The 13453-nt window shown below is 43.4% G+C and overlaps 1 protein-coding gene across 1 annotated transcript in view; it reads right to left on the bottom strand.

Moving 5' to 3' along the window:
- RCOR1 (REST corepressor 1) overlaps positions 1 to 13453 on the bottom strand; it is a 125400-nt gene that overhangs the window by 17347 nt on the left and 94600 nt on the right. Inside the window, exons 5-7 of the mRNA XM_077819400.1 lie at positions 11787 to 11948; positions 9382 to 9500; positions 5692 to 5770 (exon numbers count right to left, since the gene is read on the bottom strand). Coding sequence (XP_077675526.1) covers positions 5692 to 5770; positions 9382 to 9500; positions 11787 to 11948 — 360 coding nt within the window. The remainder of the gene's footprint in view (positions 1 to 5691; positions 5771 to 9381; positions 9501 to 11786; positions 11949 to 13453) is intronic.

Raw genomic sequence — 13453 nt, 5'->3', positions numbered from 1 at the left:
TCCTCCACCAGGGTGCTGTATTCTTGGGCAAACCCTGTGGGAGGGACTCCTTGAACTTATTGAGGGAGTCCAATAAGTAAAAATTGCATCTGCCTAGGAGGGCCTGATGGTTCGCCACCCAGGAATTGTAGGCTGGCAGTTGAATAATTTTTCCTCCCAAACAAGTCCAGTCTTTTGGCCCCTTTGTTCTGGGAGTTGAGCTGGGTGTGCCCCTGCTTGTCTTTTTCATTGGCTGCAGAGACAACCAGTGAGCCCAGGTGAGGGAGAGTACAAAGATACTCAAACCCTTTGGCCGGGACAAAGTACTTCTTTTCGGCCATTTTGGAAATGGGAGGGATGGACAGTGGGGTTTGCCAGAGGGCCTTGGCAATTTTGAGGACTCCATCATGCACTGGTAGTGCGACACGGGCAGGAGTAGAGGCTGAGAGGATGCTGAACAAGATATCTGCCTGCTCAGTCATCTCCTTCACCTTTAGGCCCAAGTTCTCGGCCACCCATTGAAGCAGGGCCTGGTTTTCTTTAAAATAGTCTGGTGAGCTGGCCCACAAGGGTCCCGCGACTGTCTCATCCAGGGACGAAGACAACGACTGTACCGCTGGGAGGGGCCCGGAGAATTGTCCACCGCAGGGGAAGAAGGTTTAGGGGTGGGTGCAGTCTCCTCTGCCTTGAACTCCAAGCACACTTCATGCACCGAGCCCGGTGTTGCTGGTGACGACAACTGTTGCTCCAAGGCGTCAGCAGATGAGCGGTGCAAAGGGGGCATTGCCATGACTGGCGTGCCCCACGTGCTCCAATAAGGCCACTGTGCTGGCCACTAGCTGTGCTGCCAAGGTGGCGGCGTCCATGTTGACACAGCCTCAGGTGCCCAATCGTGCCACTGAAGTCTGTGTGAGGGCCTGAACTGCCCTTCCATGCCAGAGGAATCCCCTTCCAGTGACCACAGTGGGGCCGTTGACGTCTGGAGTCTGCCTGCCAGCTGTTGCCGCCGGAGACCAATGCCCAGAGCGAGAAGATTGGTGCTGGTATCAAGGGGACCAGTGCTGGAAGGACTGGAGACATGACGAGGAGCTCTCCCATGGGGCAGGTGACCAAGGTCTGTGCCAAGAGGACAACCGGTGGGAGGGCGAATGGTGCCAGTAATATGGAGACCAGCGCCTTCCTCTAAGCTATTCATGTTGAGACACCAAGGACCTCAAACGTGGTGCCGGTGACCGAGGGAGAGCCCCAGAGGATCTGGGCTGTGACTCTGGGGATCTGCAGTGGAGAGGTGGAAAGCACTATCTTGTCTCAGGGGATTGGCGGTGCTCCACTGCCCCCCCGAGCGCTCTTAGGGGCTGGCTTGCCCTCATGGGGAGCCTTTGCTATTTCCTGCAGCGTCAGCACCATGGGCAGAGGCATCTGGTCTCTCGGCGCCTGGGGAGCTGGGAAGGCATTTGTGCCATCAGCAGGTTGGGTCCCATACAGCTCCCGGGAGTTTGTGGTGGAAGTTTCAAGGGGCTAAGGGCCCTGACCAGAGAGGCACGCACACGTAGCTCCGGAGCGGCCAGTTGGTCTTTCTTGCCTGGAGCCATCCTAGTTTTCTTTTCGGGCACTGGTGACAGGAAGTGGTGATGGGTGGAGCCCAGTGCCAGGGGTGAACTGCATACCAAGGCACTAGGTGAGTACTGATGGGATGGCTTGGAAGCCGGGTGAAGGGTAGACTCCGTGAGGAGAGCCCAAAATGAATATCCCACTCTTTTTTCGTTTCTGGCTGAAAGTTTTCACAAATGCGGCACTTGTCCTTCACGAGTGATCCCCCCAAGCACTTGAGGCAGCTACTATGGGGGTCACTTAAAGGCATAGGCCTGTTACTGTCTGCGCAGGGCTTAAACCCAGGAGACCGGGGCATGCCCCGCCTCAGGCAAAGTCCCTGCTAGGACTCTAACGTCTAACTACACTTAACAACTACTATAAACAAACTATTTACAAGGCCCTAAGGCTGAAGTCAGTAGAAACAAAACTGCTAGCCCTTGCTATGCAAGAAAAGGCGCTCCGACTAAACACCATGGGCCGTGAGAAGGAACTGATATACCAACACATGAGCGTGGCATTCAAGGGGACACCACTGCTGACCCTACGGATACCACTAAGGCAAAAAACTCTGATGACCACGTACGTGGGTGCGCGCACACCTAGAATGGAATCTACATGAGCAAGCACTCGAAGAAGCAGCAGCTCTTATTCATTAATTACGTGTGATGAAGTTATGATTAGGAGAAAGCCTCAATCATTTAACAGTTAAACTGAAGAAAGAAAGAAAGTATAATAAGGAAGCTCCTCATCTCCTCCTGAAAAAGGAAACCCTGAGACCAAGCATTTTTGAGAGCCCTCCAACCCCCTCTCCAAGTTGTATGGCCCAGAGAAATCCCCGTATTGCCTAAGTTGTCATACAGAGAACTCGGTCTCTGAGCTGACAAATATTTTTTGTTTGGGTTTTGGGAATGGGGTGGAGGGATGATTCACTGAGATTACAAACCTGACCAACTTACTGCAGAAATGCAATGATGAAGAACAAAAACATATCCCCCTTCTGGACTGCTCTCCTCTCAAAGTATTTTGGATTCAATCAGCCCTCAGGCTCGAGTACTGCAATATCAAACCTAATTAATGCTGCATAGGCTATGCAAATTGTACAGGAGAATAAAATGAAGCTGGCAGTCACTTTCCAGTGACAAGCCCTCAGAAGGCTGCTTGCACACACAGAGAGTGACTGAATGTGCTTGGTGAGGTTTTTTTTTTTTTGGGGGGGGGGGGAGGGGGAAAAGAGAGTGGTGGCATAGATTATCTGAATTAGAGAGTGAGAAATAAATAGGATATACAATCCCATGTAAAATACTTTGCTACAAAAAGGACCTGAACCCCCAAATTGTGACCATCTGTTTCCTTTTGGAACGCATGTAGATACAAATGAACTTTGACTTCCACCATGCACAGCTAGATCTACAGATTGTAGGAAGCCTATAATAATCCAATGTTTTAGATGGGTGAGTAGAAAAAAAAGTGAATCGGTAAAAGCTCTCTTTTAGATTCAGAGTTTCTCAAAGAAAATTTCAGTTTGAAATCTTAAATCACTCAAAAAACTGCTTATTATCCCTTTTATTTTTTATGAACAGACAATACTGAAGCCTCACAAACAGCAGAAAGTGGAAAGGGGAGGTGTTAAGAAAGAAGCTCTTATTCACGTATGAAGTTATGATTATGAGAAAGCCTCTATCTTTTTACAAAAAGAAAAGGAGTACTCGTGGCACCTTAGAGACTAACCAATTTATTTGAGCATAAGCTTTCATGAGCTACATCTCACTTCATCGGATGCATACTGTGGAAAGTGTAGAAGATCTTTTTAAACACACAAAGCATGAAAAAAATACGTACATACACATTGTAAGGAGAGAGTGATCACTTTAGATAAGCTATTACCAGCAGGAGAGTGGGGTGGGAGGAGGTATTTTTTCATGCTTTGTGTGTATAAAAAGATCTTCTACACTTTCCACAGTATGCATCTGATGAAGTGAGCTGTAGCTCACGAAAGCTTATGCTCAAATAAATTGGTTAGTCTCTAAGGTCCACAAGTACTCCTTTTCTTTTTGCGAATACAGACTAATAAGGCTGTTACTCTGAAACCTATCGTTTTACAGTTAAACTGAAAATGAAAAAGTATAATAAGAAGGCTCCCCAGCAGTGTATAAGATGATCAGTTGGGTAACTCAAGTTTAAGATGTATATTTATACTAAGTGCTATAGTAAACTACCAAATGTATGCCTTTTGCATGCAGCTTTGCACTAACTGTAGTGGGATTACGACATTGGAGGGTGGTTTTTAAAAGATTTTATTGCAACAATGGGGAATTTTGTCTAGTTAAAAGACAAAAAAGAGTAAGTATCTGCACAGGATATGCAGGAACTAGTGTAAAGTATATTATCAGAGTTCATCCTTTATACAAGACTGCTTTAGAAGTGACATGAACTGTTATGCAAAATTAAGACATATAGTGTTTTGTCTTGCTCAGCCCCAATTAAAGGGTTTGCTAAACATAACCCATAAATACCTCTTTCCAATCCCTGTTTAAAAATATTGAGGACAAAACCAAAACTCTGTCAAGGTATTTTCCAGACATTTTCCAGTTTTAACACTGATGTATGCACCACCTTTGATAGTTCAAAGTCACATCTTTCCTCGCTATACACTATGTTGTTACTATAGGACCCCTCCCCCTCGCTTCCACCCCATGAGTGCCAAAGCTTGTAACATTAGTTTGAGGTACATCCCTGGCACATTTGTTTAGAAAAATAACACAAAGAATCCCATAGACTTTGCAGATGCAATACAAGTCAAATTTAAGTAAAATGAATAAACCCATTCCCTGTGATAGAGTTTCTCTGTATCTTAAATTATATTTCTTAAATCTTAACCATCATTTCTCATTCTGAAGGTTTGGATTGTGCAACCGGCAGCTGCAAAGAACCACATTTACTTCAGTGGAGATGTGTGTGGGTGCTGGGATCAGCCCACATGGATACAGTTACACAATCACAGCTCTCTTTTGTATCCGAAGGCCCCAGGCAGCTAGGGTGAGTTCTGCTGTATATTGCAGTGCCTCCTTTTGTCCCGGTACAGATTGAAGTACCTCACAGCCCTTGTATGTGCTATTTCTGAAGGAGACAGGCTGACTACCTATTGCCAAGAGCAGTCAATGCAGTTCTACTGACTTCAGCAGACTTACACCTATTACACCACTGGTGAGTCAGGCCCGCAGCACCTAATCACACAAAGCTCCTACACCATGGGACTTGTGGACGTTACAAGAACAAAGCGTTCCATAAAAGTAAATGTCAGTTTTCCAGTTCACACCCAGCCCTGTTCCAATGGAAGTCAATTGGAATGTTGTCACTTCAACGCGCTCAAGAGCAGGCTATACAGAAAATGCCTGCAAGGACTGAGAGCTTAAGTTAACTTCAACCTGATGTGTCTTGACTATAATGTTCTTTTTCTACTAGGGAGGAAAAGAAGTCTTTTATTAGGTCACTTAATTCCCCTAACAGCTATTTTAATAAAACAGGTAACATCAAAAGAACTGACATGTAGCAGTTAGCGTATGTTCCAACCCCTGTTACAGGATTATAGTTAAAAACATGTTAACTATTTTCTCCCTCCAACTTCCTGTTAAAACACTATGGGCCAAATTTTCAAAGGTAACACGTACATTTGAGCACAACAATTTTAATAGTCAACGCCCCTCCATGCTACCTCCCCAATTTACAAACAAGGATTCAGGGGGAAACAGGCCTGTTGTGTTGCCCATATGCAAAATGTCAGCTTCCAGGTCAAGGCCCCTTTGGAAGAGGGAAGGAAACACTCACAACCACACATAATCTTTCTCCTTTGTTGTTAGCCACTTCAGGTGAAATCCTGACCCTGCTGAAGTCACTCAATGTCTTGCCATTCAGTTCAAATGGGATCGAGGATTTTGAGTACTAGTTACTCTAATCAGAATTGAGAGTCACTGTTATTCCTGTGCTGAGTGAAAACTACGCATAAGCACAAATAAAACTGGGCACTGTCAGATCCTCCATGGCACAACAGAATAGTTCACAGTAACAGGTGAAAACTTTCATTAGCCTTCAGTACAGTATTAGGGGAAAAAACTAATCTACCTCTTTTTTGCTCTCCTTGTTTTGTTCAACTTCAATATCAACAGGGTTAGTTCCATTTGTTTCCTCCATTTCATCCTCACTGAAAGACAAAAGCAAGGCAAGACCATATTACAATGAGAATTTCTATTTCTCTACAATAGTCTGCTGAAAGTCAGGCATGGATGGAGCATTCAATCCAACGGCTTTTCTTTTTGGTGAATTTTAAAGTCAATTACCGCTTTAAAATAACCACATTAGGGACCATTCATTTAAAAGCTTTTACATAAACTCTTCTGTGGCATATCTGGGCAAAATTTGAAAATGAAGTCTGTTCACACTCAAAGGCAAAAATAAAATTAAAAAACAAGTCAGGAATTCTCTAACTGTTAGAGTCAAAGAACTAGCTGAATATTTTTTAACTTCAAGAAAACTCAGACAAACAACGATATAGAATTAGAGCAAACAGCTTTAACGTGGATTTCATACATTAAATTAAAAATTGTAAACGTAACAAAAAGCCACATGTACAATTAGTTCTCCCAGGGATTTAAAACAAACAAACAAACAAACAAACCCCACACATATGTTTAGCACTCCCATAATCTCATCTTTAATTCCTTGGGGGGCGGGGGGTGAGCGGGGGGGGGGGGAGAAAGCATATTCTAACAATTACGGAATAATAATAATAAGCAGCATCAAATTGGGGCCATACTGAATCTGACCTTGGAACACCTAGCCAGTTTAATTGTACTGGAATTCTAATTTAGTGTTTGACTACCATTCACATTAAGGTATACTTCCACGTATGGTTTAGAATTAGTGTACCGTACATTGCTGAAGTTAATTGCTCTACTTTCTATGATGTTCCCAGAGTGCAAGGATAATCTTATCTGGGTTATGTTTATTTTAAAAAGGACACATGCAGGTTTCACTGGTCCCATGAAATCCAGCAACCCACTAAGTTAGCCAAGTTGTAGAAGTCAGCATTATATTCTACATACCCTCTTAAAATTCCAGAGTACACTGTCTGCACAGCTCAGTCATTTACTCACCATTTAGGTTTCAGTTTTTATTTGCTTTATTATTTTAAATTATAAACCAAGTGAAGAGTATGAACAAGACACATGCACCTGCTCAGTCACTGAGGGACACGTTTTAAGGTGGTGTTAACGGTCTTTCATTTGCAGTCACTTATGCAAACCCTGCATGCTTTCCTGTACAAAACTGATTCCCAAGCTAGTCTGTGCATGCAAATTCTGTCACTTCTGGGCACAGAAGACTGCATGTACAGAGTCCCATGCACACAAGTAAGAGAACAGGTTTTGAAAACCGAGTCCCAAGTTTGTTTGAGGTTATTTTAAAAGTGATTTTAGTGCTGCTGAAAGGTGTCTTGGGAATTCCTCTGTCTAGTCACAGAACACATTCAATGGCAGGGCAAGATTCCGCTCACTGCCCCTTTAATTAGCCTTAACTCTAAAGGGCAAGAGTGCAATTTTACCTCCACACAGATTCAGTCCTTGGTGTCTGCTGAGACCAACACCAAAAGGTGCCAACTGTGCTGGAAATTTGTGTCTAGAGGGTCACATAAACCACTACAAACTAGATTGAGACCACTAAACTTAACCCATTTTGCAGAGGTTTATTACAGTCATTACTTAACCTAAGCACAATTTAATCCACAAGTGAACAGGCCTGGAACACAAACTAGCTGTAGAATTCACACATTCTAGTCTCAGGCTCAAATGACAGCACAGCTCTCTTATCTCCCCCACAAAGCAGGGACACAAGTTCCATAATTTTTCCCTGCATTTTTTCTACTTAGTTAAACATCAAATAGCCAAGTTAAAAACCTGCCAATCATTCTTTAGCTTGCTAAATATGGAAAGCAAACACTATGGCTTGGTCGACACCTAAAACTTACGTCAATGTAGCTACGTTGGTCGGGGTGTGAATAAGTTACGTTCCTGACCCATGTATCTTTGCCAGCCTATCCTTGGGTGTAGATGTAGCTAAATCAAAGGAGAAATGCTTCCATCAACATAGCTTCTGTCATTCAGGGTGGTGGTTTTCCTACACTGATGGAAAAAAACAACCTTCCACCAGCTTAGACATAGCTAACCTGGTGTAGTTTCCATAGTGTAGACATACTCTAAGTATCTCTGCTCCTGTTGCTTCTCTCAAAGGCTTTGAAATTCAGAAATGGAGCAGCCCATCCACTCACTCTCCATGAAGTTTATAGCACCTTAGATACACCATCTATAAAAGTCTTTATAGTAAAGATATTTCCTGGTGGCAGTAATTTCAGTGCAGTTTACAAGTATAGAACAAAAATGCCAGATGCAGCCTTTTTGAATACTAAACTATATAGTGTGAACTACAAACAAGTGCTCCTTTTAGGAAACACAATTATTTTTCCACTGAATAAAGTTAATAAATAAAACCAGAAATAACAGTATGAAAGAGAGGCACGGATAAAGGAAAGCCAACCAAAGTCAACCAAGTAAGGGATTAGTTGGATGGTGGTGTTCTCCTTTGAGCCCACTCTCTTCCTTCCAATTAAGCAGGTGTGGTGGATCCAGCTGCGAGATGAAGACAGTCTTGCTGGCTCATTGTTGCAGTGTGGTTCAATAAACTCCACCATGGGAATGACCCTCTTCCTATAGGGATCTCCTTTTTGAGGCAAAAAAGCTAGGGTCTGGGCTAAGCAGTCATGAAATAGGAGCCGTATGATGGAAGACTTGTGCAGAGCATTGCCAGCTGGTGACAGGTATCTACTTTCCTCGGATGTGGCTCTAAGAGAAGTTCTAACTCTACAAATGTCTAGATTGAGTTTTAAAGCAGGTTGGGAAGAGTACCTGTTCACAAGGACAAGAAACATCTGGAGCATGGCAAAAGCACCACTGCTACGTAGAGAAAGGAAAGACAAGGAGGATGAGGACGCAGAGAACCTTTGCAGACGGTTGAACCCCTCAATGTGCCAAGGAGCCATGGCCCACCGAGGCCCCAACTGCTCTAGGTTCGAGTGGGGATATCCAGAGAAAGAGGATCTCTATCTCCAGGAAGCACCTGTGTAGTTAAACACATGAACTATCAGCCAAACCTTCCTGAAGGGTGCTGCAGTGTGTGGTAGGCACGGCAGCCATGGAGACTGCTGAGGCCTGAGGCTGAAGTAGTGGGAACAAAGAATCTGTTGAAGCTCAGTGGCTTAGGGGAGGCTACAGAATTTCATCCACCACAGCTAATGTGAGCTCTTCTCTCTCCTCCTCTTCCCATCACAAAGCCAGTCTACTCGACCATTGCTCTGGGTAGAGAATTTGGTCCTGAAAGCATTTTTCTGGTAGCAGCTTTCTGCTGGGATAAGTGTGTAGATAAAATGGAGAGGGGACTGCCAAATATTGACATTCTTCCACTTAGTGCATGCTCCCATTCTACGGAATGTTACATTTAAGGCTAAAAACCTACCCTTGAATTACCATTGTGATCTCCCTTTACAGGGACTCGAGAGTTGCATGTGAATCAGATGGTAGAATTTGGTCATGAATGTTTACATGGACACAGATTTTGGTTATAAAAAGAGAGAGAAAGAGGCACCAGGAAGTGTCTGGGGGAAAAAATCCTAGTTCTAGTTCTTCACAGGCTACCAGAAATTCCAGGATCATCATAAAAAGATTTATGAGTGGCAAGACACAGTCTCTCTCACGGCAAACGTACCTTTCTTCCCGTTCCCTTTTCTGTTTACGAGCATGGCGGTCCATCACGCTGGTTTTAGTCCTTGTCTTTTTCCAGGAATAGTAAAATTTCACCAAACTGGCTATCGATTTGTCAGGAAGCTGAAAATAAAATGGTTACACTTTTTACAAGTCTTCACAGGTTTACATGTACAGCACTACCTGGCTTTCACATCACATGGGCCATACTAGGGTAAATACTATGACAGCCAGCAGGAAAGTCATAACCAGCATCATAGGGTAGCCATATCTATTCAATTAACAAAAGAGGTTTTAAAAGGATGCAATATTGGTTCTTTCTACAACCTTTGATAAGCGTGTAGCAGGTTGTAATATTTTCATTCTCATTGTCTTTTATGTCTACATGATAAGCCTGCCTTCCATCAAGCAACTAAACCTGTATTAAGGTAGCTGACTAATTTGAGTTCTGCAGGCTGCCCTAGAAGAGACCTGCATCACTCTTGCCCCTCACCTCACCCCACGCAGAGTGATGCGGAGTGCAACAATAACTTTAAAGGCCTGATCCAAGTTCCATTAAAAATCAGGGAGCTATAGGTGGAAGTCAGGTCCCTCTTACTTAAGGATCAAAATTTCAAAAGTTTTGGCTTTCGATACTTATGATTATCAGTGGCAGATTCAGTGTACGCTGAGGGCAGTAAATAGCCCCAAAACTATAAATTTGCTCCATAGACTGTAACTAATTTGTCCCTCTCCACGGAATGAGTTTCACACCTCTGCTGTAAAATGTGCAATTTTAATAGCGGTCAGCACCCACGTACAATGCAGTTTATTTCCAGCTACCAGCACAGGCTTCTTCAGTGCAAATTCACAGATGAGGCTACTAACAATGCAGTTAATTTAGCTGGTTCGGAATAGACCGCTCAGAACACTTGCGCTTACTCTTTTGCTGTACAGCCAGTACTTAGAATTATAGTGTACTTTTCATATAAATGACTGTCAGAGTGTTTGCCCAGAACACTCAGTACCACAGGATGCTACATGCATATCAAGAGTTGCTCAAAAAAAATGTCCTGTAATTCATTATTGAGAAACAGTATAAGAGTCTGGCATTAATGCACTGTAATGCATGTTCACAGTAATGCACGTTCACCACAGGAATCCTGTTCATACACTTGAGGAGCTTTTAAGGGAGGACATGACCAGGACCTAGACAAGCCTTACAAAGGTGCGTAGCAGCCCTCCTTACCCTTTGGAACAGTCAGATCACTTTTTACTATTCTGCAAAGTCAGCAACGCATGGAGCACTGCTAGGGTAACCAGATAGCAAGTGGGGGGGGGGAGGGGAAAGGGGGATTATTTTTCCAGGTGGGGAATGGGGCAGAGTTAATATCTGTGTATATAATACAAAGCTCCTAATAGAAGGATGTCTGGTCACCCTCAGAACTGCAGCCTTCCTTAGCTGCACACTTTACGAGTGGATCAAAAGCCTTGTGCAAAGTATACTGCATATCCTAGTTTTCAAAGGGTCAGAACTGTCCAATCAAAGCCAGAGCTTCACTGGAACAGTCAAAGGGATTTTTACTTGAGGGATGAGTTTTCAACTTTAAAACGTTCAACTTTCAACTTCCCATCCCAGCTGAAAAGCTATTTAAAACTTTGATTTCACTCCTGCTCCCCATCCCTTCCAAAATGGCTGAAGTTGTTCGTTTTGTGTTTTTGCTGAAAAATTTCCTCTCCCAAAAAAGTTCACTTGCAGGCAGATTCCAAGCCGAGAACATTTCAGCTCCAAAGGTAAAGTTTCATAAAGATTGAGTGATTGAAAGCAGGGAATTAAATCTACAATCCTCATCTACACAAGCATTGACGCTGTCATATTATACTTAATAGGCACTTATCACCAATGTAAAATGCGTAAAACTCCTAAAAAAACAATGTTAAAAGAAAGAAAAGCAGATTCAACAAAGCTCTTTGGGGAAAGGACTGTTTTTTTATTAGGTATGTGTACCACTCATTGCACAATGGGTCCCTAAACCCTGATTTAAGCCTCTAAATACTACTGCAATACAATAAAAGGAAGAGTGGCCCCATGAGTGTCAAATCAAAAGCACTACCAATTCTATAGTCAGAACTGTCTCTCAACATTGTAAGAGTCAGATTCTACTTCTAGAAAACTTTTTCTTTGCAGGACATGCGGATTCTGTGTCTGCTGCTAGAGGAATGTGAGGTGATAAAAGTAATAGTCCCTCCCCCATCCCAAAACAGTATAGTCCTCTGAATGACAATGCCAGAGTCAAGCTTTTCCCCAAAACCCCACCCCCACACCAGACAGTCTTCAAAAAGAGCAGTTACATGATTGCTAACAATCCTGTAGCGGACAAGGTTACCTCAACAGTTTTTTCCAGGTCTAATTATTATGATCCTACTTACCATCTGCTGAATTCTATGAAATGTTTTCCCATGGAAACTAAAGGCCTGTTCGAACAAGACCTTGTCTTCCACTGTCCACTCATCTGGGAATGGAGTAAAGTTGGGCAAATCCGCCAAGGATTTCTCAATATTATGCTTGTGCCAAAAGAGCATTCCAAGGGCCTGAAAGAAACATGGACACAAGAGAAACTGAGTTACAATGTGGGGGGGGGGGGGAAGTAGAGAGGGAATTTACAGTCCTCACACTGATACAAGTAATAGGGCAACACAAAAAAGTTACAAAAGGGCCATGACTCTGACCTCAGATACACGTGTGTGAGGCTGCAGAAGCTTAAGTGACAGCAAGAACCTGGAATCTGATCCATCACCACTCTGGACTGTGGAGCATCAGAATCTGGCCCATATTGCGTAAGCAGCAAAATGAAAGAGTTCTACTGCTGAAAGGCCGCTCGAGATTGCCGCAGGAAAAGGCAAGTGGGGTGGACATTTTTGCTAGTTTAAAAAATAAAAATGGGCTTCCAGCAAAAAATGGCGCACACAGAGAATTTAGCCAAGGACAAAGTAAAGAGCTACAAAAATGTGTGTAAAGCAGAGATTAAAACTAAACTACAGGCAGAGTTAGCCAGTGTTCAAGTCTTGATACCTGTCTATTTGATTGGGTGTTTTTGTGCTCTTTTTTGGAGGAGGGAGGGGACAGTCTTATTTATTGTTTGGGCACCCCCTGACAAAGCAGGGGCATAGCTCACTATCATTTGGAAGGGGGGGGAGGGGACTATCATTTATTCCCCCTAACTTCATCTCCTTCAATTGCAACTCTGAGTCTCCAGTTCAGAAAACTGAATTACACAGACGGTACGCCCCGGCACGAATGAATGCTTGCCCTAGTGAGCCCTCTAAGGGGGGTTCACTCAAAATGTACCACCCTCCGGAGGTGGATGGCGAAAGGGCATTCTGATCTTCCACTCTGATGGAGTGATTATTTTTGGTGCAATTAGCCTCCCCAGAGTCATTTCAGAAGGGCCTGACCTTAACATGCTACAAATATTTAAAATAAAATGTTTCAACTTGTTTCAGAACTGCTGTTAAGTGAAAACGATCCCCGATCCGCTGACTAAAATATTACCTGTCTGACATATGCAAAGTTGACTCTGGTTCTGCCACCATAATTCCCCCCATCTAGTAGTTTCACCCAGTCCATTCAGACTGACAGTGCTACCTTTGAAACTGGGGTTTCCCCATCCCACTTTGCTATGCAAAAAAACAGTTCCTTTCTGGGCACAAAGTTCTCGCTCCAGTAGATTCTGCAACTATATGACTAAATGCTTGCCTCACCCCAGATCTCTTCCTCATGAAACTAGACTCTCCCTGCTAAATATCTAGATTTCTTCCCCTTCATTATGATACAGAACCAGAAGAGTCGTAACACGCCATGGTTTTGAAGATGTCACGTGAATTAAAAAAATTACGACTAGGCAGTTGGGAGGGGAGAGCTTAAATAGCTAGTATAGAGGCACATGGAAGATTTTACAAGCGTTACGGTTTCTTCTTTTTTAATATCAGACTCAGTCTCACCTGGGCACCTCCCCAAATATCCCTGTGTGAAGCAACATAACCTGGACATTAGTACAGAAATACATTACACAAAGAGGAGATCTGCTGAAAGGGAA

This window comes from Eretmochelys imbricata, chromosome 6 (genome assembly GCF_965152235.1).
Source record: "Eretmochelys imbricata isolate rEreImb1 chromosome 6, rEreImb1.hap1, whole genome shotgun sequence".
Classification (NCBI taxonomy): domain Eukaryota; kingdom Metazoa; phylum Chordata; order Testudines; family Cheloniidae; genus Eretmochelys; species Eretmochelys imbricata.
This window is presented reverse-complemented; position numbering and strand designations above follow the sequence as displayed.